This window comes from Nyctereutes procyonoides, unplaced genomic scaffold, assembly GCF_905146905.1.
Source record: "Nyctereutes procyonoides isolate TBG_1078 unplaced genomic scaffold, NYPRO_anot_genome, whole genome shotgun sequence".
In the NCBI taxonomy this organism is placed as follows: Eukaryota; Metazoa; Chordata; class Mammalia; order Carnivora; family Canidae; genus Nyctereutes; species Nyctereutes procyonoides.
In genome coordinates, this window is record NW_026575144.1 from 7,630,939 (window position 1) to 7,657,552 (window position 26,614).

A 26,614-nucleotide genomic window follows, 5' to 3' on the forward strand; every position below is an offset into this window, starting at 1 on the left:
TTTATATATACTGCAGCAAGATATAATTTACAGTTTTTACAACCGTCATGGAAACTCCAACAAAGGTAAATAAATTTCCTTGTTAGTAAATACATCTTTCATACTAGTAGAGTGGAATCAATTATGTAATATACACAATGACTTTTTCCTGGCTGTCTTTATCATTTTTTTTCTTCTTGAAAGAATATTTGAAAACAGATGATGCAAATTTTAGTATCTAAGGACCTGAAAATAGGCTAGTTTCTGCCCAAAGGGCAAGTGAAAATCAGGGAAATACTGACCTCCAGTGGCCACCTAAATTAGACCTTGGCAATATTCTAAGAATCTAAACCTAGTACCAAAGATGTATTTACTATGTTGATATATTTCTTATTAAAGAAAACAGCAATAGATCGTTTTTGTTTTCAAATTTTATGCATAAAGAAAACCTTTCTTGTTGAATATATATGGTCATTCCCATTCACAATTGACAGGTACAATAATTTGTGCTATATCTGTTTGTACTCTGTAAGTGAATGGCATCCACCATGAAATATGTAGACACAAGGGTAAATAATTTACCAGCTAAAAGAATTATGGGCTAAACTTTATGCTTACTTTTTTATTTTTTTAAAAATATTTTATTTATTTATTCATGAGAGACACAGAGAGAGAGACATAGAGAGGGAGAAGCAGGCTCCATGCAGGAAGCCCCATGTGGGACTTGATCCCGAGACTCCAGGATCATGCCCTGAGTCAAAGGCAGACCTGAACCACTGAGCCATCCAGGTGTTCATAAACTTTGTATTTATAAGATATTCAACCTGATGGTTTGCAGAATCAAAATATATTCTAAAAACATGATATTGCTAACTAAGTATTTCTTTCCTTTTTTTTTTTTTTTTTTTTTTTTACTAAATATTTCTTTTGATGAAATCAGGTACCTAAATTCACTTCTCTCCCTCTGATTCCCTTTGCATTTTCCACAGCTTGGAGCTGATTTAAATCAAAACCATGACCTTGATTTAAGAAAACTAGAAAAGTAAGAAACAAATAACAAAGCTTCCCAATTTTTTTCATATATAATCCTTATTTAAAGTTTAAAGTGAGACCAAAGCTGTTAAAATGACAAATTATAGAGATTACTCTGTAAAAGTTTTAGAACCTATATAACACTTGGCATTTTAAAAGCCTTAGTCTTATTTTAAAACATACATCTCTCTATTCACTGTTCTGAAATTTTTATCTGCAAATATAAAAGGATTACTAAGAATTAAAACTACATATAGCATGAATCTCTTTTGAATTTTTGGAAACTACTTCCCAGTGTAAACACAGGCTATCTTAGGAATACTAATTGAACACTAGAATTCAAAAGTAAACAAAGCAGAGTGTCCTCATGAATAATTAATCCAAGATAATGGGAAGAGAGCTCCACTTAGAAGCCTGAAAAATCCTACTTGATTGACTATATTTCATGAAAGTTACCTCCCTACCCTCATTTGCAACATTTTAAAGCAATCCACAAGAACAGACTATTTCTTTTGAGTTATTGGATATTAGAGGAGGTTTTCAGTCTAAGCCCTGGAGGTTTAAGACCTTCTACTCAAATAGACAGGAATTGGCGGTACAAACGATTATAGAAAGGAATGTAAGGAAAGTGAGAAAAAAAAATCCCACAATCTGATTTCTTCTACTCAATTATTCTGGGAAATAAAAGATTATAATTATTTTGAAAAGGAAACAAAAATTGCTATTTCACAGAACTAGACTCAAGGAAAACCTGAGCATAGAGCTTGGAATGGCATTTTGTAAAGCACATCACTATATATTTTTTTATTCTTACCGAATATAGTCAAAATATTCTTTGTGTTGGTTACGATAAAAAACAGAAAATTTAAGCATCCGTCCTGAAATCACTTCGGCTTTCTCCAACAGCTGTGTTAGATGAACTTTTGAATAGTCTGAAAATAATAACAAAAAAATTCTCTTACTAAAAAATATATTACCAAAGGTATCAACTACATGTTTAATAAATTGGAAATTATTAAAATTCACCTTTAGGAAACTTATCTTAGTGAATAGGAAACTGTACTGAAAAAAACACTCATTATCTTTTATACATTTTTATTTCTACAAAAGGTATTTGTTATGGTTTATGGTTTTGTTTTTTGTTTTAGGATACCCATGCACTTGTTTCACTCTTTGAAATGAAAGATCCTGAAACAAAAATGTTAAGTAAGGAATGAAGACCCTGCATAACCTAAGTAATGTCATTTAGTACCATACTGGCATTTCTTGAATCAACAGATAAGTCAAATAAAAGAAGCTTCTAACCTGCAATCAGTAGCAAATAGGATTCAAAAGGATAGCAATAATAATGTTCATTTACTTTACTCTTTAAATCTACAAGGTTGGTGAGGTAGATTAAATATGACCATTTTATTGATGCAGAAACTGAGGCTTTCACAGTTTGATTCACCAAAAGTTCATATAGCTAGGTCTCTGGTTTTTAATTGATGGTTTTCAGTTATGCAAGACCCTTGTAAATCTAAAGCTTCTCTCCAAGTATTTGATTCTTTCACCAACTTTTTGTTTTGAAAATTGAGGACTGCTGTCAAACTCCTCTACCAAAATCTAAGCAAAAAATATTGTCTATAAAGATTATAAGACCTTCCAAATAAAAGCAACCTAGTTGAATTGCTAATGGCAGCACATTTTGTTTACTAACTGCTTCACTGGCTCACATTTATTTAGATTAGAACATATGATGCAGAAGGCACCATGCAAAATTGGATGATCAGGTTAAAAGATCAAAAAGAATATTCTTCCTCTCAACTCACAATCTAAATTTACATATAAATATATGTAGATAAATATATAGATAACTGTGACTTGTGGGGCAAGCACAGGGTTTTATCTGTGACATAGACTAGGTTAGTTGGTGGCATCCTATTTTATGTCAACATTTTGCACAGTACATAGCACAGAGTATATGCTCAATAAATGTTGAGTGAATTAGCTATCCAGAATAAAAGACAATTTATACAAAAAGTTTCCTCAAAATTTACAGTAAAGGTTATTGATAAAGCATAGGTAAACATCTCTGAATTATTTTGATAAACTGAAACAATAAGGTTCAAAAAGCTGAAGTTCTCTTTATATTTTACTCATGGAAATTAAAAATGCAAAATAATGTATAGAAAACTATTGTGGCACATTTAAAAGCTAGCATTTTATGATTCACTCCATAGCATTCTTAGGAGAATTATGAGATGTGGTGAAGTGAAAAAGCAACAGGGTGATCACTCAAAGTGAAAGAAGACATAAGGTTTTCCTTCATACACATAGAAATAAAATATGTACTTAAATAGATTATAGAACAGAGTGAATATGTATGCATCTATACACAGACAAATATTTTTGAACTGGAAATGCCAAAGGTCTTTCTTAGCCAAAAAAGAAATAATATTGCACACCTTTCCCTATGTCAAATGGGATTTTTAGCAGGTAAATTATAGCTCTTTTAATTGGACAAATACTATGACTCTGTTTAGTGCAGTCCAATGGAAAATAGCATATATTAAAACAATATCAAAAAAGACTGTGTCTCTTACTTATGTGTCTGTCTTAGATTAAGCCTCCCTAGTCAGGGGCAATGAATGTAAATGCAGCAGAAAAAGCAAACACGAGGTAGACTCCAAACAAAGAATTTTATTTCAGGAAAAAACTGAGGGGATAGATTAACTCCAATAATACATCAAATATAGTTAAAAGTTAGTTCATTTAGAATTTTTTACTCACTATTAATGTTACTATTAACACAATATGAAAATTAGCTGTTTCATTACTGAACTATGATTAATACCATATTTCATCTATTCCAAAATATATTTTTTCACATTTAGCTTCTTTGATATGAGTTCAACAATAACTGTAATATGAAAAAACACTGTTTCATAGTTTAATTGACAGTATAAAACGCTGGATCTCATAATCAGTGTCTTAGATAGGAAGAAATACAGTACGAGAGAAAGACTATTTTCCTTGCTCTTGAAGACTGAAATCCTTAACAATCAAGATGTTATAATCCTTAGCAACTTCCTCAAAATCACAAGGGTTGAAGATAAAATCAAAATAACATAGAATTAAAATTTCATCCATTTAACATATCCATAGGAAAAGCTTTACACTGAGTTTGAGATTAAGAAACAACACAAGACAATGAAGTAAAGCAATTGCTAAGTATGTACTGAGTCTAAAATAATGCATGTGTATGCTGTAGGGAGAAAAAAAGTCGTCTATCTGAAAAATGCCTCAGCTGAGGGAAGTTGAAGCAACCTACAATAGTTGAGGCACATTTTTTAAAGACTTTTTTTTCAAGCTCCTTTATGTTACAAAAACACTTAGCCTTTCTCTACAGTTTTTTAGAGGAAACAATCACCTATACCAAGAGAAATTACAGCCCTGTTCTAAGAGACAAGGAAAGGATGACAGATGTATTTAGGTAATACATCTGATAAAGTGATATATTTGTATCACTTCAACACCTATTTAAGTGCTCACTAAATATTTGTTTCTTAAATGAATGAATAAACAGATAAATGAATGAGATGACTGGTAAAATTTCCAATCTAATGGTATATTAAAGTATAGTTCAAAATCAAAGGGGGTAGGCTCTCCTAATCAGATAGCTCAATGCAAAATGACTATGAGGTACTTTCTAAGGAAGCAAAACAAACACACACACACACACACACACACACACACACACCACTAGTTTAGATATAGATTTTCAACACTCAAGTGAAAAATCCAATAACACTTCTGCTAGGTACAGTCATTAAGATCTGCATCCATTCCCTAAGTTAGAGAAAGAGGTTCCTGACTTGTTTCAATATCTGTGAAAAAGTTTTTAAAAATATTTTGTTTATTTATTTAGTGGAGAGAGAGCACACCTGCACACAAGCAGGGGGAGCAGAAGGCAGGGGAGAGGGAGAAGCAGGCTTCTTGCTGAGCAGGGAGCCACTCCATGATGGCTCAGGCTTCTTGCGGAGCAGGTCAAGCCACTCCATGATGCCCATGGCTTGACCCCAGAATCATGGGATTATAACCTGTGCCTAAGACAGATGCTTAACCGACTGAGCCACCCAGGCACCATCAATATCTGTGAAAATTAAAAAAAAAAAAAAAAAGAAAGAAAGAAAGAAAAGAAAACGCCCTCTCTCAAAATGAAGCTCAAAACATGCTTCAGTATATTTTCAAACTGAACCAATTTCATTTGCAAAGCTTTTACTTTGAAAAATCAAATTATGTATCAAAGAACTGATTTAAAGCCCTTACTCAGCTTTTGCTGAGAATCTAAGCTCACTCCAACCAATATAGCATAGTTTGTTCTATTATACAATGCTATTGTCAATGCAAAAATAACCCAATGCATTTCATATCACCTTATAATTAAATTTTTCTTTCTGTAATTAGCTTTTAAGGAACTAATATTAAGGGTTTTTTTTTTGTATTTGTACCTAGTTCTCTTACCTGCTGTGCAGAATTCTATAATTTCACTCCATTCAGACACAACATAATCACCATCAACCTGTTTTGAAGCAGTCTGCACTGCTACTGTATACTCAGTTCTTGGGCTCAAAAACCAGTGTCCACGGACCGTCATGGGCAAGGGAACAGCTTTTGCTACCAATTTTGTTGGAACATCCTAAGACAGAAAAACAGGAAAGAAGGAAGGGTGGAAGGGAGGTAGGGAGGGAGGGAGGGAGGAAATAATTTAGCAGTATAACTTGAATCAATTATAAACAATATATAGCAAGTTGTTAAATTCCTGGCTGATGATAGAATTATCCTTTTTAAAGATATCAACAATTATCTTCAAATCTCTTATTCTCCAGATGCAAAAAATAATCAAAAGACATGCCCAAGGTCATACAGCTAGTTTATGACACAAATGTATTTAGATTGCTGTTTTCTTGATTCTTGTTTTCTGAACACTCCTTATATATTATGCTCCTTAAAATGCAATATTCTAATATTAAATGATAAAACAAAATCAAACCTCCCAAAACCCAGAAACATGACAAATAAAATTCAGTGATTTTTTTATAAATTTATTTTTTATTGGTGTTCAATTGTGATTTTGTATTTTAAAATATATTTGCTTAATTTATACTACTCAATAATTTTCCCAGAGTAGCCCATTACTAAATATTTTACATGTGAAGGGAGAACATTTTTAAAATAACGATTTTAAGATAAATGAATCAGTTTTATATACAAAAGAGGTAATATCCACTTCAGTTATATTCAACTATGGAGCTTATGTGTCACAGGAATGTTTGTGTATTTCTTTTTTGTTTGTTTGTTTGTGTATTTCTAAACAATGATTAATAAGGTTATTAAACTTGCTAGTTGAATATTCACTACGTTTCCAAAGACACAGCTTTCTAAATGTAGAATGAAGAAAAGAGGGTCAAATCTTGTCCTAATCATAATTTAACATTATTTCAAAGCTAATTTCAAGGAAATATTTTAAAACTACTTCAAGAAGGCAAATGTCAACAAAGAGAATATCCATAACCAGAAAATGGGAACATGGTTAGAATGACTTATCAATTTTGTTCTCTCACACTTATCTATACATATAATACTCACTTATCATTAGTGTGCATAACTGGGCATTTGGTAAAAGATGTAATTCCCAGAAAAGATAAGGCAGCTCTTCTAAAAGATTTGCCAAGCTAAATTTAGTATCAAAATTAAAAAAAGACCAGTTTTCATAGTGAAAATACTGAAACATAAGAATACTTAATAACTATTACATCTCTATACTACCTCTAATGTGTATGTAGAGAGATATATATCAGCAAAGCTATGTGATAAGTAGACTGTTATAAGAAGTAAAAACAAAGAGGTGTAGTATGTCATATTAAGACATATTAAGGTTAATTTTCATTCTCAAACCACAAAATAAAATCGACTACATAAAGCAACTTTCAGTCCTAAAGTATTTTACAAATACTCTAAAGTTTATAAGTTATATCACATTCCTCTCTCAAAAGTTATTATATGGAAAAATGTATGCTTTAATGAAAACTATGCATTGCCTATAGCACACTCTTATTGCTATTTTCTTCTGATTCTGTGGAAGCTGTTTTATAACACTGATTTGTAGATAACTGATAACTGTTGAATTTTGTCCATCCATTTCTTCTGGCCCTTGTTCCTTTCTGACCCCAAATCAGTTTAGCCTCTAGTTATACATTTATTTCAATATCCTCATCTATGACTGTGTCTATTCTTTGGATTATACTTTGAACTGGTTGTAACACTTCATTAGTTACCTCATTAATTAGTTAAATCTTTAACACATGTTCACTTTTATGTCTACATGAGAGTCATAATTTTATCTTTTTTGGGAAAAATGTATTTTAATATTATACTTGGCATTTCATTTCTTACAAAATTTCTTAAAGGGATTGAGCTTTAAAATGACATGTAATTTTTATTCTTCCCAATGTCAAATGCATCATATAAGTAATTAATAGAATATTATTTTTTCTTTTCAAATACCCTCATACTCAGATTTTAAGATGCAAATGAATGTAAGTATGTGTTAAGATCTTACCTTGTGTTTAAATTTATTAGAGTTCTTGTTCTCTTTCTTATTGAGGTCAATAAAATAGTGTGTAATACGGTCCTTTGACTTTGAATCCATTTCCCATGAAATCTTGAATGAGTCACATGTGATGTTGCTTATTTTGATGTTATGTGGTACGGGAAGTTCTTCCATCTCTGCTATGCCACTGTCTTGTGATTTGTTCCCTGCAAGAAAACAATGCACAGGTAGTTTCCAACTAATATATTTTTCCAGCTTGTGAGGCTATCAGTTATATATATATATATTTCTGAACTTAACTACCTAATTACTAAAACTGAGTTTCATTTTTGTTCATGAAATAGTTTGAGTGTTAATGATAACAAATACCATTTACAAAGTCATTTTACCAATAAAATCAGAACTGAATTAATCTTTACCACCTCTACTTTTTCAAATTTTCCAGTTTCTGCTTTCATAGTAATAAACAAAAACAATGAAAATCCATCTTTCTAATCTATGAAAGATTGGTTTTACACAGTAGGTTCCACCTGGAAAGTCCTAGAGATGATTTTTCCTACATGACCAATCAATTCTGCTCTAATATCAGGGGTTTTAAATTAGATGAGGTCACAAGTGTTGCTAATGAAAGAATCCAGTCAAAAAAAAAAAAAAAAAGGTTCTCCCTCTGCCTGTGTATCTGCCTCTCTGTCATGAATAAATAAAATCTTTAAAAAAATAAAAATAAAATAAAAAACAAACACATTTCTTTTTTTTATCTATTTATGATAGTCACACAGGGAGAGAGAGAGAGAGAGGCAGAGACATAGGCAGAGAGAGAAGCAGGCTCCATGCACCGGGAGCCTGACGTGGGATTCGATCCCGGGTCTCCAGGATCGCGCCCTGGGCCAAAGGCAGGCTCCAAACCGCTGCGCCACCCAGGGATTCCACGAACACATTTCTTTAAAAAAAAAATCTATGAAGTACCAGTGAGAGTCTAAAAATTGCTCTTCCTTTTTCCTTTTCTTTTGGAAATCTATATATAGAAACAGCATGTAATAATTATACAATATATACAAATAATACGAAGAACATTCTCTTAAAAGTTATGATGTCAAGGATTATTCTAGGAGTCTTTTTACCAGTTATGTCTTGAGCAATTTAATTTTGATTATTAAAATAACAGATAAGGCTAAAAAGGAAAAAAAAGAAACCACAATTGCCATGTTGATTGGTATCATTAAATCTTGAAGAACTGATCTGAAACCTGGTTACTTTAGAGACTGCATCCTGCATTTCCAGTTAGAGAAAATGAGAAACTAAAAGAGAAACTTTGGCTAACAGTATAGAGTAGAATATGCTGGGTAACAGGTCAAAAATAGAAAAAAATACAGACTTGCCAAGTTTATTTCATAGATATAAAAGACATACTGGATCAAATTTTATTCTACTCCTCCTTCCTATGCTCTCTTCCCCAAGCCAACATAAAACTGAATGCCCCAGAGGAGAAAAAATACATGTAATTGTTATTTTTGTGATAAAAGTGGTAGATCATAAATCAGCTACATAACTAGTTCCTTAACAGAATAAAATAGCAAATTGCAATCAACAAAAATTAAAAACAACAATGAATATTATCTTGTGGCAATACTTTCCAATTCCCCCCACATTCCCATCTCAATTGTTGATACAAAACTATTGACAATTCTTATTTAAATCTTTGACCCATATTGTCTCATCTCAAGCTGTGTTGTGGCCAGAGGAACCTGATGACAGTTGAAAACTAATTTCAAAATAATTTAAGTTCTTTATTGTCATTTCTTGAGCAATACTTTTAAAAATCCTTCTTTGTATCTTCCCCTTACACTGGAGTTTCTCCAAATTCCCTCTTCATAAAACTCCCACAAAAATTATTCTCTCATCCTTTTCTTTCCTTCCATCTGGCCTAATAGAATCCTCAAATTGCCTGTGACCTGAATAAAGGCCTTTTAGAAGTCAAAGGAACGGAAGAAACTAAGTGAAATCCTTTTAATGAAATCCTTTAATGAAAAGGGAAAGGCAATAAATACACTAACACTAGAAATTTTTGTTCTATTTAGAAAAGTTCAAAGTTTTTACCTATTATTCTGATTGCAGTTATCTTTAAAATATATGTAACACTACAGAAAAACATTCTGGACACTAATGGTAAAAGTTTCTGTAGAACTCATCTGTATTATGATTCTCCATATAAATTTCATACCTGAGTGAAAAAATTGTTATTTAAGATCATATAGAGAAAAAGAAAGCTATTTTGCGCTTGATCCAAGTTAATGAAAATGCAATTTCAATAATACTAAATTATTTGCTATTTAAATTTACACTTGTATTATCTGATTCAAACTTAAAGTTACAAATAACTGATTATTTCTTAGAATATAATATATTTTTAAAAGATTTTATTTATTTATTCATGAGAGACACAGAGAGAGAGGCAGAGACAAGGCAGAGGGAGAAGCGGGCTCCATGCAGGATGCCCAGCGTGGGACTCAATCCCAGGTCTCCAGGATCACACCCTGGGCTGAAGAGGGCGCTAAACTGCTGAGCCACCTGGGCTGCCCTAATATTTTGTTTTATACATGTTCTCTAAAAGTTAAAATTTGAGAAAAAAATTTTATACTTATTAAAATGTGGAAAGTTTTGCTTAAATCCTATTTTCCCATTCAGAATATAAAGCTCAAACCTATGAAGGACTTGTTATATCAAGAATCTTTATTTTCAAGCTACTTATACTCCCAGTTCTTAACAAAGCCACTAGATTAACCTTTATGCAGCTTTCTTACTTGGGAAGAACAAGTGAAAATTTTAATTTAAACCAATCCTATCAGTCTACATGTAAGTTCCTTCATCCTCATACTCTGTGAATCAATTTTTTTAAATTTTTATTTATTTATGATAGTCAGAGAGAGAGAGAGGCAGAGAGAGAAGCAAGCTCCATGCACCGGAAGCCTGATGTGGGATTCGATCCCCGGTTTCCAGGATCGCGCCCTGGGCCAAAGGCAGGCGCCAAACCGCTGTGCCACCCAGGGATCCCTGTGAATCAATTTTTAACTGAGATCTTTGAGATGAGTGACAGAAGACAGTGTTTAGTCTGTAAAATCAGTGAAACAACAGTGATTCACATGACACTAATAATCAATAACCAGGCAATAATATCTTAGAACTGTATAATCAAGTGTATTTCTAAAATGCAGCTTCCATTTCTTAGTAAGACTTCACCTTAAAGGTAATTCTGGCTACATTTTTTGACTTAATATGACAAGTAATTCTAATATCTGTGATTATATTGCTGATTGGTAATACTGAATGGAAAACAAATTAATAACACTTTTATCTGGCCAAAATATGAAAACTGCTTTCCGAACAAATATTTCAAAAGCACATTTGCAATAAATTCAATCACTTTTAAGAATTTTTTTCCTCTGTGATAAATCTAATCATTGTTGGAAAGCATATTTTTTTACCTGTATTTTTAATTTTATTAAACTCCTGAAAACTACTTATTACCATCTGTATATTAACTCTAGAAAACTTCCTAAGATCACTAAAAATCAGAATGTGGTATCAATCTTCTTAAAATATTTTAAAATAAAATCTCTACCTTCAATGACTTGTTGCTATGCATTTGCAAGCTGTTGAATTCATGTGACTTCTCTTATTGACCCTAACACATCAATTACGTTTGTAAAGCTGGTCAAGGATCTTTATCACACTGCCACGTAGCTATGTGTTCCTTCATATTTCTTTTAGTTAGTTATTACAACTTTTACTAAGTTGAAATTATTTATATATCAAAAGTACACAACAGAAAAAGTACAAAGATTTATAAACTAGCTCCTACCTCAAGGATATAAAATTGGGCAGATGTGGAAAATATAATAAAATTATGTTATATATTAACATAAGTGAAAAGCCATATTAAGGGAATCAAATTATGCTTCAGAAAACATGTGATACTCTTTGTTGTAGGAAAAGTAAATTTAAAAAAATTGAGATATCATTGATATATAACATTGTGTGTTTATTTTTTTTTTATTTAGTTATGATAGTCACAGAGAGAGAGAGAGAGGCAGAGACACAGGCAGAGGGAGAAGCAGGCTCCATGCACTGGAAGCCCGACGTGGGATTTGATCCCGGGTCTCCAGGATCGCACTCTGGGCCAAAGGCAGGCGCCAAACCGCTGCGCCACCCAGGGATCCCTATTGTGTGAGTTTAAAGTTTACAACTCTGTTGATTTGATATGTAATTATATATATATATTTATAGGAAGGGAGGGGCAAGATGGCGGAAGAGCAGGGTCCCCAAATCACCTGTCCCCACCAAATTACCTAGATAACCTTCAAACCATCCTGAAAATTTACGAATTCGGCCTGAGATGTAAAGAGAGACCAGCTGGAATGCTACAGTGAGAAAAGTTCGCGCTTCTATCAAGGTAGGAAGACGGGGAAAAAGAAATAAAGAAACAAAAGGCCTCCAAGGGGGAGGGGCCCTGCGAGGAGCCGGGCTGAGGCCGGGGCGAGTGTCCCCAGGACAGGAGAGCCCCGTCCCGGAGGAGCAGGAGCTGCACCAACCTTCCCGGGCGGGCGGAAAGGGGCTCACAGGGAGTTGGAGCAGGACCCAGGAGGGCGGGAATGCCCTCAGGCTCCCTGGGACACTAACAGACACCTGCGAGCGCAGGAGAGTGCTCCGAGCTCCCTAAGGGCTGCAGCGCGCACGGCGGGGACCGACCGGAGCAGCTCGGAGGGGCTCGGGAGCGGCTCCAGGGAGGGAGCTGCGGGGCGGGAGCGCGAATCCCACAGCGCAGGCCCTGAAGCACAGGGCGCCGGGACACAGCCCAGGATCCGGCCTCCCCCGGGACAGGCAGAGGCCGGGAGGGCCCAGGACAGCAAGGACGCTCCTGCCCCGAGCTGAGCAGATCAGTGGCCCCACCCCGGAGCCTCCAGGCCCTGCGGACGGAGAGCCGAGAGCCCCGAGCCCCGTAGTTCCTGCGGAGGCTGAATCCAGGCTTCCAGAGTTGCCATAGCAACTGCTGCTGTTCCTCCTGGGGCCCCACGGGGTAAACAACCCCCGCTGAGCCCTGCAGCAGGCAGGGGCAGAGCAGCTCCCCCAAGTGCTAACACCTGAAAATCAGCGCAACAGGCCCCTCCCCCAGAAGACCAGCTAGAGGGACCAGTGATACTCCCCTGTGTTCCAATACAACTTGTTTTTGGCCACTCTGCACTGAGCAAAATGACTAGAAGGAAAACCTCACTTCAAAAGAAAGAATCAGAAACAGCCCTCTCTCCCACAGAGTTACAAAATCTGGATTACACTTCAATGTCAGAAAGCCAATTCAGAAGCACTATTCTACAGCTACTGGTGGCTCTAGAAAAAAGCATTAAGGCCTCACGAGACTTCATGACTGCAGAATTTAGATCCAATCAGGCAGAAATTAAAAATCAATTGAATGAGATGCAATCCAAACTAGAAGTCCTAACGACGAGGGTTAACGAGGTGGAAGAACGAGTGAGTGACATAGAAGACAAGTTAATGGCAAAGAGGGAAACTGAGGAAAAAAGAGATAAACAATTAAAGAACCATGAAGACAGATTAAGGCAAATAAATGACACTCTAAGGAAGAAAAACCTACGTTTAATTGGGGTTCCCGAGGGCGCCGAAAGGGACAGAGGGCCAGAATATGTATTTGAACAAATCCTAGCTGAAAACTTTCCCAATCTGGGAAGGGAAACAGGCATTCAGATCCAGGAAATAGAGAGATCCCCCCCTAAAATCAATAAAAACCGTTCAACACCTCGACATCTAATAGTGAAGCTTGCAAATTCCAAAGATAAAGAGAAGATCCTTAAAGCAGCAAGAGACAAGAAGTCCCTGACTTTCATGGGGAGGAATATTAGGGTAACAGCAGACCTCTCCACAGAGACCTGGCAGGCCAGAAAGGGCTGGCAGGATATATTCAGGGTCCTAAATGAGAAGAACATGCAACCAAGAATACTTTATCCAGCAAGGCTCTCATTCAGAATGGAAGGAGAGATAAAGAGCTTCCAAGACAGGCAGGAACTGAAAGAATATGTGACCTCCAAACCAGCTCTGCAAGAAATTTTAAGGGGGACTCTTAAAACTCCCCTTTAAGAAGAAGTTCAAGTAACTCTGAACGTGAATGGGCTTAATGACCCCATCAAAAGGCGCAGAGTTTCAGACTGGATAAAAAAACAGGACCCATCTATTTGCTGTCTACAAGAGACTCATTTTAGACAGAAGGACACCTACAACCTGAAAATAAAAGGTTGGAGAACCATTTACCATTCAAATGGTTCTCAAAATATACCCTAAAAACTACAGAACACTTCTGAAAGAAATTGAGGAAGACACAAAGAGATGGAAAAATATTCCATGCTCATGGATTGGCAGAATTAATATTGTGAAAATGTCAATGTTACCCAGGGCAATTTACACGTATAATGCAATCCCTATCAAAATACCATGGACTTTCTTCAGAGACTTAGAACAAATTATTTTAAGATTTGTGTGGAATCAGAAAAGACCCCAAATAGCCAGGGGAATTTTAAAAAAAGAAAACCATATCTGGGGGCATCACAATGCCAGATTTCAGGTTGTACTACAAAGCTGTGTTCATCAAGACAGTGTGGTACTGGCATAAAAACAGACATATAGATCAATGGAGCAGAACAGAGAACCCAGAAGTGGACCCTGAACTTTATGCTCAACTAATATACGATAAAGGAGGAAAGACGATCCACTGGAAGAAAGACACTCTCTTCAATAAATGGTGCTGGGAAAATTGGACATCCACATGCAGAAGAATGAAACTGGACCACTCTCTTGCACCATACACAAAGATAAACTCAAAATAGATGAAAGATCTAAATGTGAGACAAGATTCCATCAAAATCCCAGAGAAGAACTCAGGCAACACCCTTTTTGAACTTGGCCACAGTAACCGGAGAAGGACAAACAGTGTATGTTCTCATTCATTTGGGGAATATGAATAATAGCGAAAGGGAATATAAGGGAAGGGAGAAGAAATGTGTGAGAAATATCAGAAAGGGAGACAGAACATAAAGACTTCTAACTCTGGGAAATGAACTAGGGGTGGTGGAGGGGGAGGAGGGTGGGGGGTGGGGGTGAATGGGTGACGGGCACTGAGGGGTACACTTGACGGGATGAGCACTGGGTGTTATTCTGTATGTTGGTAAATTGAACACCAATAAAAATTAATTTATAAAAAAATATATATATTTATATATTGCAATATGATTACTACTGTAGAATTCGCTAATAGCTCCATCACGTCCCAAATTTAACATTTCCTTTTTGTGGTGAGAACATTTAAGATCGGTTTCTTAGCAATTCTGAAGTATATAATATAGTATTGTTAACTTTATCCACAATGCTATGGGAGAAGCAGAATTTCAACAAGTGAAAACAGTAGTGAAAAGTTGAGGACATGGCATTCTAAATGAAGGCAAAAGAACAAGCATTAAGAAACAGTGCATCTGGGATCCCTGGGTGGCGCAGCGGTTTGGCGCCTGCCTTTGGCCCAGGGCGCGATCCTGGAGACCCGGGATCGAATCCCACGTCGGGCTCCCGGTGCATGGAGCCTGCTTCTCCCTCTGCCTGTGTCTCTGCCTCTCTCTCTCTCTGTGTGACTATCATAAAATAAAAATAAAAAAAAATTTAAAAAAAAGAAACAGTGCATCTTCATTTTAGTTAATTCAGCACAGGGTATAGGAAAAAATACCCAGTGAGAACGCTAAAGGGAGACTAGAAATGTATCATGAAAGTTGAGGAATTATATAAGAGAAAAAAAACCGTATGGTTGATTTAGACGGATTTCAATATGTGCAGTACTGAAGATAAAATTTTATTAAAATGAATTGTCAGGCTCCTATAGTTTAGTTCAAATGTGTCCTTCAAACACACTATGAAAGCAATTTTTAAATATCCATGAGTGTATAAACACACATTTTTAAGAAGATGGCTGAGAAATACACACATGCTCTGTATTTAAAGGACCTTAAGAAGATCTAGATTAACCTAAAACATTTTAAGTGTACAAAAAAATAATAGCCTACTTCATCTACCTTCAGTATAACACACTTCAATCTATGAATAAAAACCAGTGTTATTATGACATTATGAATTTTTTTATTTTTCTATATAGTTCCATATATTACTATATGTCAATATATCCTGTAAATTATCCAATCTATAAGAAATAGAGACCCTTCAAATTTGCTACTTTTTTTCGTTTTTTCCCCCTTCTCCCTCAAGAATTGGTAAAAGTGTTCTAAACAAACATTACTAATTACAATTCTTATTTCTTCATTTTAGGACATTTCAGAATAGAAATCATGCAACATAATCTTTTGGTCTCATTTATAAAATATGCATATGTATTCATCTCTGTGAATATACAATACACACATAATATTACATTTTTTCTTTTAATAACTTTATACAAAAATTTAAGTTACTTAGCTCTCTAAGTCCTTAGCTAAACTCCTTAGAACCTGAGATGTTTTCTTTTTATTTATCTTTTTGAAAGATATAGCGCAGAAAAAACTTACTTGATTATCAAGATTACCTACCTTATGAAGTGTATGAATAAAAATTAAAAGTATCACCTGCTTAATAACCTAGATGTACTCTGGCAACAATTGCAATAGAGCATGTTTCTTTTTATTGAGGACCTCTATATTTTTAGCATATTTATTATACATTGTTCCTTTGCTCCACCAGTTTTGCTGTGAAAATGAGTGATTTTTCTTCCCTATAGCACTACAATAGAAGTCAATATAAAATCGTAGTTACCGTAGTTAAAGGAGCATAAATTACTCAGTGTGAAAAAAGTAAGAAAATGTTTCTTAAAGATAATAAAGGTAGTTAATTTTAATAATAAGCCTTGAGCTATCTAAGAAAGAAATTGCAGGTTACTTCCCTTACAAATAGAAACCATGGCACAATTTTTTCATATATCTTTTTTCTTTTCTAAAATTTAGTAATAGAAAATCTGTCACTATAGTACATATAGGAGGATTTATTTTAAAATTAAAATTACATGTGTGTAATTATATTTAAATTAATATATATTTTAATAATTTTCATTACAAAGTCAAAAATATAGTCTGCTGAGGGAAAAGTACTTTCCTTTTCATAAAACTAACATTAAAATGCTGTACTACTTTTATTATTATTTTTAAGTGCTGCAAAACTTTTAAAGTCATGAAAGAAAAACTAATTAAAACAATAGTAACCACAATAAAATGCAAAACTGTTCTATGCTTTATTTACAATAAGTTCTCAAAATAAAAAATACGCTCAATGGTAACACTGAATATTGCTAGAACTTTTAGAAAAAAAACACAAAATAAAAATCACTTGTAATCTCTATTAACATTGTGCTTAATGTTTTGTAAACTGTTTTTCATTTAATAGGCTGTGAACATTTTCACATGACTACACATCATTCTAATCTTGGTGTATTTTATTCTACTAATCAGTTATCCTGCTACTGGACATGTAGATTGTTTCCAGTGTTTCCTGTATTAACACTTTAGTCAACTCTATTCTATGCATATTTTTGTATACATCTCTGATAATTTATCTTTGGAAAAATACCAAGAAATGCAAATACTGTATCACATTTGTTTTCACCAATTTGTATTTTCAACTACTCTATGTGCCTTTTGCACCCTTATCAATTCCATTTATAGCTATTTAAAATAGCCATGTGTTTTTGTGGGCAAAAATTGAAACTTTATCTTAAAAAAGAAAAAAAAAAAAAACCTTGACCTAGACCTCACACCATACACAATAATTAGCTCAAAAGTGGCTTTTAAAATGTAAAACACAGAAATCATAAACTTTTTATAAAGCAAAAAAATAGAAGCAAATCTTTGGGAGCTAGTTTAAGTGAAGAGTTCTTACACTTAGACCAAAAGAACAATTCACAAAAGGAAAAACATTCAGATCTTCCCATCCATTAGATCCTCCTGCTTACTTGAAGTGTCCTTCTACCATTGTGTTTCAGCTAATTTCCCTTTAGGTGTCCAAAACATTTTGCTTTGTATATCTTGATGCCACTGTATTTCTATTGTATAAAAATATAAATATACTTATTTTAAGTATCAGACTTATACACAAACTTACAGACTGTATATGGCACCATTTGCACCCAAGAGAAATGTAAACAAACATAAAGATGCAGTATTAAATCATACCTCCACAAAATTAACTGTAGCAATACTGCAATACTAATAATAGTCTCATAGTCACCATCTGTTGCTATTGCAATGAGCTCAAGTGTTGCAAGTACATGTTTAAAATGCTGTGATGCTAATCATCTCCACATGAGCAGTCTGTCTCTCCACTAAACTGAATATTGCAATAAAAAGTGATCTCCCGGGCAGCCCGGGTGGCTCAGCGGTTTAGCGCCACCTTCAGCCCAGGGCGTGATCCTGGAGTCCAGGGATGGAGTTCCACATTAGGCTCCCTGCATGGAGCCTGCTTCTCCCTCTGCCTGTGTCTCTGCTTCTCTCTCTCTGTGTCTCTCGTGAATAAATAAATAAAATCTTAAAAAAATAAAATATAAGAGTAATTTTTTAAAAGTGATCTCTTGCAGTCCTCAATATTTTTCATTGTGCTTACTGCAATACCGCAAACCTTGAATAACACCATGAGACCCATATGAAGTTGGAAGTGCTCCCAAACAGCAGAGAAATGTCATGACATTACAGGAAAAAGTTGAATTGTTTTACATGTACTGTAGATTGTGATCTGAAGCTGTGGTTGCCCACCATTTCAAGATAAAGGAGTCCAGTGTAAGAATGATCGTGAAAGAAAGAAAAGAAAGAAAGAAAAGAAAAAGAAAGAAAGAAGAAAGAAAGAAAGAAAGAAAGAAAGAAAGAAAGAAAGAAAGAAAGAAAGAAAGAAAGAAAGAAAGAAAGAAAGAAAGAAAGAAAGAAAATGGAATTCATGAAGCTGTCTGGAATGAAAATCTTGCACTTTTTGTGATATTTAAAAAAATCTCATAATGAAAATGCAACTTTTATGTGCATGCAGAATTGCAATAAGAAAGGCATATCTAAGCAGAATGTATAGCCAAACTGTGGAAGGAGCCTCGGTGTCCATCGAAAGATGAATGGATAAAAAAGATGTGGTATATGTATACAATGGAATATTACTCAGCCATTAGAAATGACAAATACCCACCATTTGCTTTGACGTGGATGGAACTGGAAGGTATTATGCTGAGTGAAATAAGTCAATCAGAGAAGGACAAACATTATTTGGTCTCATTCGTTTGGGGAATATAGAGAATAGTGAAAGGGAATAAAGGGGAAAGGAGACAAAATGAGTGAAAATATCATTGAGGGTGACAGAACATGAGAGACTCCTAACTCTGGGAAACAAACAAGGGGTAGTGGAAAGGGGGGTGGGCAGGGGGTTGGGGTGACTGGGTGACAGGCACTGAGGGGAGCACTTGACAAGATGAACACTGGGTGATATGCTATATATGTTGGCAAACTGAACTCCAATTAAAAAAAAAAGAAAGGCATATCTATAGACTCTAACATAATTCAAGAAAAAAAACTATATGAGAACTTAAAATAGAAGGAAGGCAAAATATCTAAAGCTAATGCATTTACTGCCAGCAAAGGATGGTTTGATAATTTTAGAAAGAGCTTTGGCTTAAAAAAAAATGTCAGTATAACAGGAGAGGCAACTTCTGACAACCATGTGGCAGCAGATGAATTCCCAGGTGCCATTACAAAAATCACTGAAGAGAAATGATATATGCCTGAGCAGGTATTTAATGCAAATGAAAAGTGCTTTATTCTGGAAGAAAATGCCACAGAGAACATTATTAACAAGGGAGAGAAGTGATCATCAGGATTTAGGGCAGAGAGAAACAGGTTAACAAATGCAGTTAGGGTTATGATCAGGACTGTCATTATCTATAAAGCTGCTAGCTCCCAAGTCTTAGAGGGAAAAGATAAATACCAGCTGCCAGTCTTCTGGTTACACAAGAAGAAGTCCTGGACATTGAGAACCCTTTGTCTGGATGATTCTATAGATGCTTTGTCCCTGAAGTCATGAAGTACCTTGCCAGTAAGGGACTATTTTTTTTAAAGTTCTTTTGATATTCAACAATGCTGCTGGAGACTCCAAGCCCCATGAATTCAACACCAAAGTCTACTTGCCCTCAAACACAGTGTCTCTAATCTAGCCTCTAGATGAGAGTTTCATAAGGACCTTTAAGGCTCCTTACACATACATACACTATATGGAAAAGATTGTCAACACTATGGAAGAGAAAATCCTGCAAGTCTAGAAGGATTACACAATTGAAAATACCATCATTGTTATAGGAAAAGTAATAAAGGCCATCAAGTTCAAAAAAATAAATTCCTGCTGTAGAAAACTATATCTGAATGTTGTATGTATGTATGTATGTATGTATGTATGTATGTATGACTTTACAGGATTTATGACAACCAATCAAGAAAATCATGAAAGAGATTGTGGATATGACAAAAAAGTTGGAGGCTAAAGGTTTTCAGATATGGTTCTTGGAGAAATTTAAGAGCTAACAAACATGGCACCAGAGAAGGTAATAGAAGACAACTTGATAGAGATGAAAGCTTCTTAACCAGTATCAGACAATAAGAAAGAAGATGTAGAAAAAGGAGTGCCAGACAAAAGTCAGTTGCATTTCTATACACTAACAATGAAGCAGAAGTAAGAGAAATCAAGGAATCAATCCCATTCAAAATTGCACCAAAAACCATAAGACACCTAGGAATAAATATAGTCAAAGAGGTAAATTATCTGTACTCTGAAAAGTATAGAACATTTATGAAAGAAATTGAAGAAGGCATAAAGAAATGGAAAAACATTCCATTCTCATGGATGGAAGAACAAAACCTGTACCCAGAGAAATCTACACATTCAATGCAATCCCTATCAAAAAACCATCAACTTTTTTCACAGAGCTGGAACAAAAAATCCTAAAATTTGTATGGAACAAGAAAAGACCCTCAACAGCCCAAAGGTATGTTGAAAAGAAAAACAAAGCTGGTGGCATCACAATTTCAGACTTCAAGCTCTATTACGAATCTATAATCATCAAGATAGTATGCTACTGGCACAAAACAAACACATAAATCAATGGAATAGTAGAACCCAGAATGGACACTCAATTTTATGGTCAACTAATCTTTGACAAAGTAGGAAAGAATATCCAATGGGAAAAGGACAACCTCATGCAAAAGAATGAAATTGGACCACTTCCTTACACGATATATAAAAATAAACTCAAAATGAATGAAAGACCTAAATGTGAGACAGGAGTCCATCAAAATCCTAAAGAACACATACAGAAACCTCTTTGACCTTGGCCTTCTTATCAGACATGTTGCCAGATGCTAGGGAAATAAAAGCAAAAATGAACCACTGGGACATCATCTGGATAAAAAGCTTTTGCACAGCAAAGGAAACAGCTGAGAAAAATAAAGGCAATCTACAGAATGGGAAAAGATACCTGCAAATGATTTATCAGATAAAAGGCTAGTATATAAAAACCTATGAAGAATTTATCAAACTCAACACTCAAAAAAATCTAATCAAGAAATAGGCAGAAGACATGAACAAACATTTCTCCAAAGAAGACATACAATGGCCAACAGACACATGAAAAAAAATGCTCACATCACTCACCATCAGGAAAATACAAACCAAAACCACAATGAGATACTGCTTCACACCAGTCAGAATGGCTAAAATTAACAACTCAGGAAAAAGCAGATGTTGGTGAGGATCCAGAGAAAGGGAACCTTCTTACACTACTGGTACGAATGGTGCAGCCACTCTAGAAAACAGTATGGAGGTTCATTAAAAAGTTAAAAATATAACTACCCTATGACCCAGCAATTGCACTACTAGTTATATATCCAAAGGATACAAACATAGTGATTCAAAGGGATACATGCATCCCAATGTTTATAGCAGCAATATTCACAATAGCCAAACTATAGAAAGAGTCCAGATGTCCACTGACAAATGAATGGATAAAGAACATGTGGGGTGTGTATACACACACATATATATGAATATTACTCAGTCATCAAAATTGAAATCTTGCCATTTGCAGTGATGTGGATAGAACTAGAGGATATCGTGTTAAGCAAAGTAAGTCAATCAAAGAAAGAAAAATACTGTATGAGTTCACTCATATGTGGAATTTAAGAAACAAAACAGATGAACAAAGGGAAAGGAAGGAAAAATAAAATAAGATGAAAACATAGAGGGAGGCAAAGCATAAGAGACTCTTAACTATAGAAAGCAAATTAAGGGTTGCTGGAGGGGAGATGGGTGGGGGAATAGGGTAACTGGGTGATGGGCATTAAGGAGAGCACTTGATTCAATGAGCACTGTGTGTTACATATGACTGATGAATCACCAGATACTACCCCTTAAACTAATAATACAGATTATGTTAACTAAACTGAATTTAAATTTAAAAAGTTCTTCAAAAAGTAGTGCCAGAAAACAGATAATCTAGCAGAAGGGCACTGATTATTCAAGACTTCTTTTGACTTCTTTTTTGACAATGGACCCTTCTATGATATAGGCACTGAAACTAAAGCAAATGGTAGAAGGATTAGTACCATACAGTAACATTTTCAGAAAAATGGAAATGCAAAAAGTCAGAAAAAAAGTATAATGTATTTCCAGGAAGTTACACCAGGTGCTCCTGCCTCTCTTGCTTCCCCTTCTCCCTCCTACACTTCTGCCACTACTAAGACAGCAAAACCAACCCCTTCTCTTCCACAGCCTATTCAGCATGAAGACAAAGATGAAGACCTTTATGATGGTCTCCTGGTCTCCTTCCATTTAATGAATATTGCATAATCATCCCACTAAACAGTTAAAAACTTGTATGTTGTGTATAAGTATCCTTTGTGCAAAAATCTAATAACTGTACTGCAAAGAAGTGTATGAGATATTCTATGTCATCATCTTTCTCATTGCCTAAGTATCATGTAGAATATTGTGTGTAAGACTTGTGCAGAAGTAGATAGCCTATCCTAACATGGGCATAAGGTGAATGATATTCAATATAAAATTAATAATGTGCTAGGTTTCCCACTACTTTATTTAAAGAATTACATTACCATACAATATGCCCTTCTCTCTCATAATTGGAGAAACTGAGCTTATCATCACAGTAGGTTTTTTTAATGTAACTATTTTCCCAATACTGCATTATGAAAATAACTGTAGTATGCCACAAAAATTTTATAACAATTAATTCATCACTGTATAGACTCACTGCCATGTAGCAATTGTATCGATTATACTAGGTTACCATAAAGTAATCATATTACTGCTTCATTATCAATGCATAAACTGTTATAGCTGTAAATAAAGACAATTTTTTTCACATTATCCTTTCATTTTTCATTTCAGTGTTAGTAATAAGTATAATGTCCACAGTGTTTTTTATCATAGAAGACAGCATTGATGTAAGTACTGACAATTCATCTTGTAAACAGACAAAATAAATTTACATTATCAGTAAATACAGTACAATACTTTAAGTGTATTTTCTCTATGATTTCTTTTCTTTTCTTTTTTAGAAAGAGAGAGAGAGCATGATCTATCAGAGATGGGGAAGGGCAGAGGGGAGAAGAGAAAAATCTCAAGCAGGCTCCACACCTGGCACAGAGCTCAATGTAGGGCTTGATCTTACAACACTGAGATCATGACCTGAGCTGAAATCAAGAGAAGAAGGCTTAACCAACTGAGCCACCCAGGCACCCCTACCTTATGATTTTCTAATAACAATTTCTTTCTGCTAGCTTATTTTATTGTAAGAATCCATTATATGCTACATACAAAATACATGTTAACAGTTTATATTATTCATAAGGCTTCTGGTCAATAGTAGACTATGAAGTTTGGGGGAGTTAAAAGTTACTATGTGGAGGGGCACCTGGGTAGCTCAGTCAGTTGAGCATCCAACTCTTAATTTAAGCTCAGGACATGATCTTAAGTTTCTGAGATTGAGTCCTGCCTCTTGCTCCATGCGGAGCAAGGAATAGGCTTGAAATTCTCTCTCTCTCCCTCTGCCCCCCCATATTCATGCAACCATGTGCTCACTCTCAACATCTCAAATAATCTTAAAAAAAAGTTTCTATGTGGATTTTCCACTGCACAGGAGGTCCATGCCCCTAACCCCATTGTTCAAGAATCAATTGCATATATAATAGTTATATCTTCATTGAAGATTATAGCTTTTTAAAATTAAGAATGACTGTCCTAATAAATGTAACATATACTTTGAAATAATTTGTATCCTGCTTTATTTCAATTTGTATGTGTGTAGAATATCTTCGTTCATCCCTACATTTTATTTTTTGCCACACACACACACACACACACACACACACATATATATATATATATATATTAAGATTTTATTTATTTATTCATGAGAGACACAGAGAGAGAGAGAGAGAGGCAGAGACACAGGCAGAGGGAGAAGCAGGCTCCATGCAGGGAGCCCGACGCGGGACTCGATCCTGGGTTTCCAGGATCACACCCTGGGCTAAAGGCTGTGCTAAACCGCTGAGCCACCTGGGCTGCCTTACACATATATTTTTAAGATTTTATTTATTCATGAGAGACACACAAAGAGGCAGAGTCATAGAGGAAAAAGCAGGTTCCCCACCAGGAGCCTCATGCCAAACTCAATCCCAGGATCCTGGCATCACAACCTGAGCCAAAGGCAGATGCTCAATCACTAAGCCACCCAGATGCATATATATACTCTAAAGTAGGTTCCATGCCCAGCATGGGGCTTAAACTCATGGTCCCAAAATCAAGAGTCATAAGCTCTATTGACTGAGCCAGCCAGTCACCCCCTTATATTTGGCTTTAAATCTTTTTCAATAATTTTGTCTTAGGTGTATCTTCTGTATTTTCACTCAATTTGAGAAATTTTTCCTTTTATTTATTTTTAAAGATTTTATTTATTTAGTCATGAGAGACAAAGAAAGAGAGGCAGAGACATAGAGGGAGAAGCAGGCTCCTCACAGGGAGCCCGATGGGGGACACACCCTAGACCCTAGGAAGGCAGACACTCTACCACTGAGCCACCCTGGCATCCCAAATTTTGCCATTTATTATAAATACCTAATTTACATTTATGTTTCTTCATATAAAGTCTAAAAGATGGTCAGAACCCTTAATATCTTTGTAATCTAAATGAGCAGCTTATAATGGTAATTCATACTGACATTGTATACTTAATTCATTAATTCCTAAAGTCTGGAATTAAGCTGAATGCATTTTTAGTACAAACGAGTATTAGTCTATACTTTATTGATTTTGACCTCTCAGCCCCCACCCAGAGGATATTTGGCAATGTCTGGAGATATTTTTGATCAATACAACTTGAGAAGGGTGCTACTGGTATCTAGTGAATCTACACTATGAAGTTTCATTAGTATATAAAATATCTAATCAACCAGTTAAATTAAAACCTCAAGTAAGTCAATTGCTTAATGTCAGTGTATCTATCTTTTGGAAAATAAACTAAACAGCCGAAAAAAAATTTTTTTTTCCATAAACCAGCATTGGTTTATTTGAGCCAAGTGCATGCCTTGTTGCTTGTTTCTATTCTAGCAGTGGCACTGCTCTGCTGTAAACACTGGAAGGAAGGAGGCTGCCCTCAAGCAATCTAGCAGATCACTAAGCCAGAGAACAAATGCCACAAGCTCTTAAATGTATAGTTTTGAATGTTGTGGAATGTAGAGGTAGGCGTTCACTGCGGCAAATGTGGTGGGACACCTGGGCTTGGAGCATGCTCAGAACCAGCTGTTCTAGAAGGACAGCCTTGGGCCCACCCTGACTTGGCAAGGCAACCAAAATCTGCTTCAGGTTCAGCTGAAAAATGCCAATATTTTTTTGTTGTTGTTGTTGTTTTTGTTTTCTTTTTAAAAAGATTTTATTTATTTATTCATGAGAGAGAGAGAGAGAGAGAGAGAGAGGCAGAGACACAGGCAGAGGGAGAAGCAGGCTCCATGCTGGGAGCCAGACATAGGACTTGATCCTGGGACTCCAGGATCACGCCCTGGGCCAAAGGCAGGCGCTAAACCTCTGAGCCACTTAGGGATCCCCAGAATATTATTGACCTCAGTTACTATTTTTTATTATTTTTTCTATATATTATTTAGTGGTTCCCATCCATCTGAATATGTATTCTACATACTTAAGATATTACAATTTTGGACATCTAATTTCCAGAATTAAAGGTAAAAAGAATGAAGATAAATGTTTCTTAGGCATTGAAATAGGAAATAATATGTGGGATTGGAGCATGATAGAAGGTAAGGATTACAGTACCCTAAACAAGAGACAGAAATAGGCCTCCATATTGAGGCAGCATTCAAGAGGACAAAGAGTAAGAGCCAAGAATAAATTGCAGGACTGATCCAGGAAGGGAAATGTGAAATAGAATAAAGTTAAGAAGAAAAGTAATAGAAAAAATATTAGAAACCATGGGCAGATCTGAGAGGTAAGTCAAAACCAATTCAAATTTTAAGTTTCTTTTTCAATAAGATAAACTGCATTTATTTGTAGATCTCTAAATATTTATCACAAATCACACACCTCCATTATGTTAATACTCAAATTGATTTCCTATGTTGATAGTTATACTACAGCTACACATAATCTGTTAATTACAGATTGGTTATGATTGTACATACTAATCAGATGGACAAATGTTTGCCTATGCCACAAGGAACTGTTTGATTTTGAGTAAATCTTAAAACCCTCTAAACCATCCATTTCCTCATAGGGACAATGACTATTTAATAAGATAATGCAGACATATAAAACATATAAAACATTCAATATAGTATCTATCATGTTGTAGACAATAAATGTTAGATAATTTAA

At 35.1% G+C, this 26,614-nt stretch overlaps 1 protein-coding gene across 1 annotated transcript in view; it reads right to left on the reverse strand.

Annotated features, from left to right (window-relative positions):
* The window catches only part of PHYHIPL (phytanoyl-CoA 2-hydroxylase interacting protein like), an 85,170-nt gene that overhangs the window by 12,516 nt on the left and 46,040 nt on the right, over positions 1 to 26,614 (reverse strand). The window contains exons 2-4 of the mRNA XM_055308966.1: positions 7,616 to 7,812; positions 5,518 to 5,692; positions 1,826 to 1,943 (exon numbers count right to left, since the gene is read on the reverse strand). Coding sequence (XP_055164941.1) covers positions 1,826 to 1,943; positions 5,518 to 5,692; positions 7,616 to 7,812 — 490 coding nt within the window. The remainder of the gene's footprint in view (positions 1 to 1,825; positions 1,944 to 5,517; positions 5,693 to 7,615; positions 7,813 to 26,614) is intronic.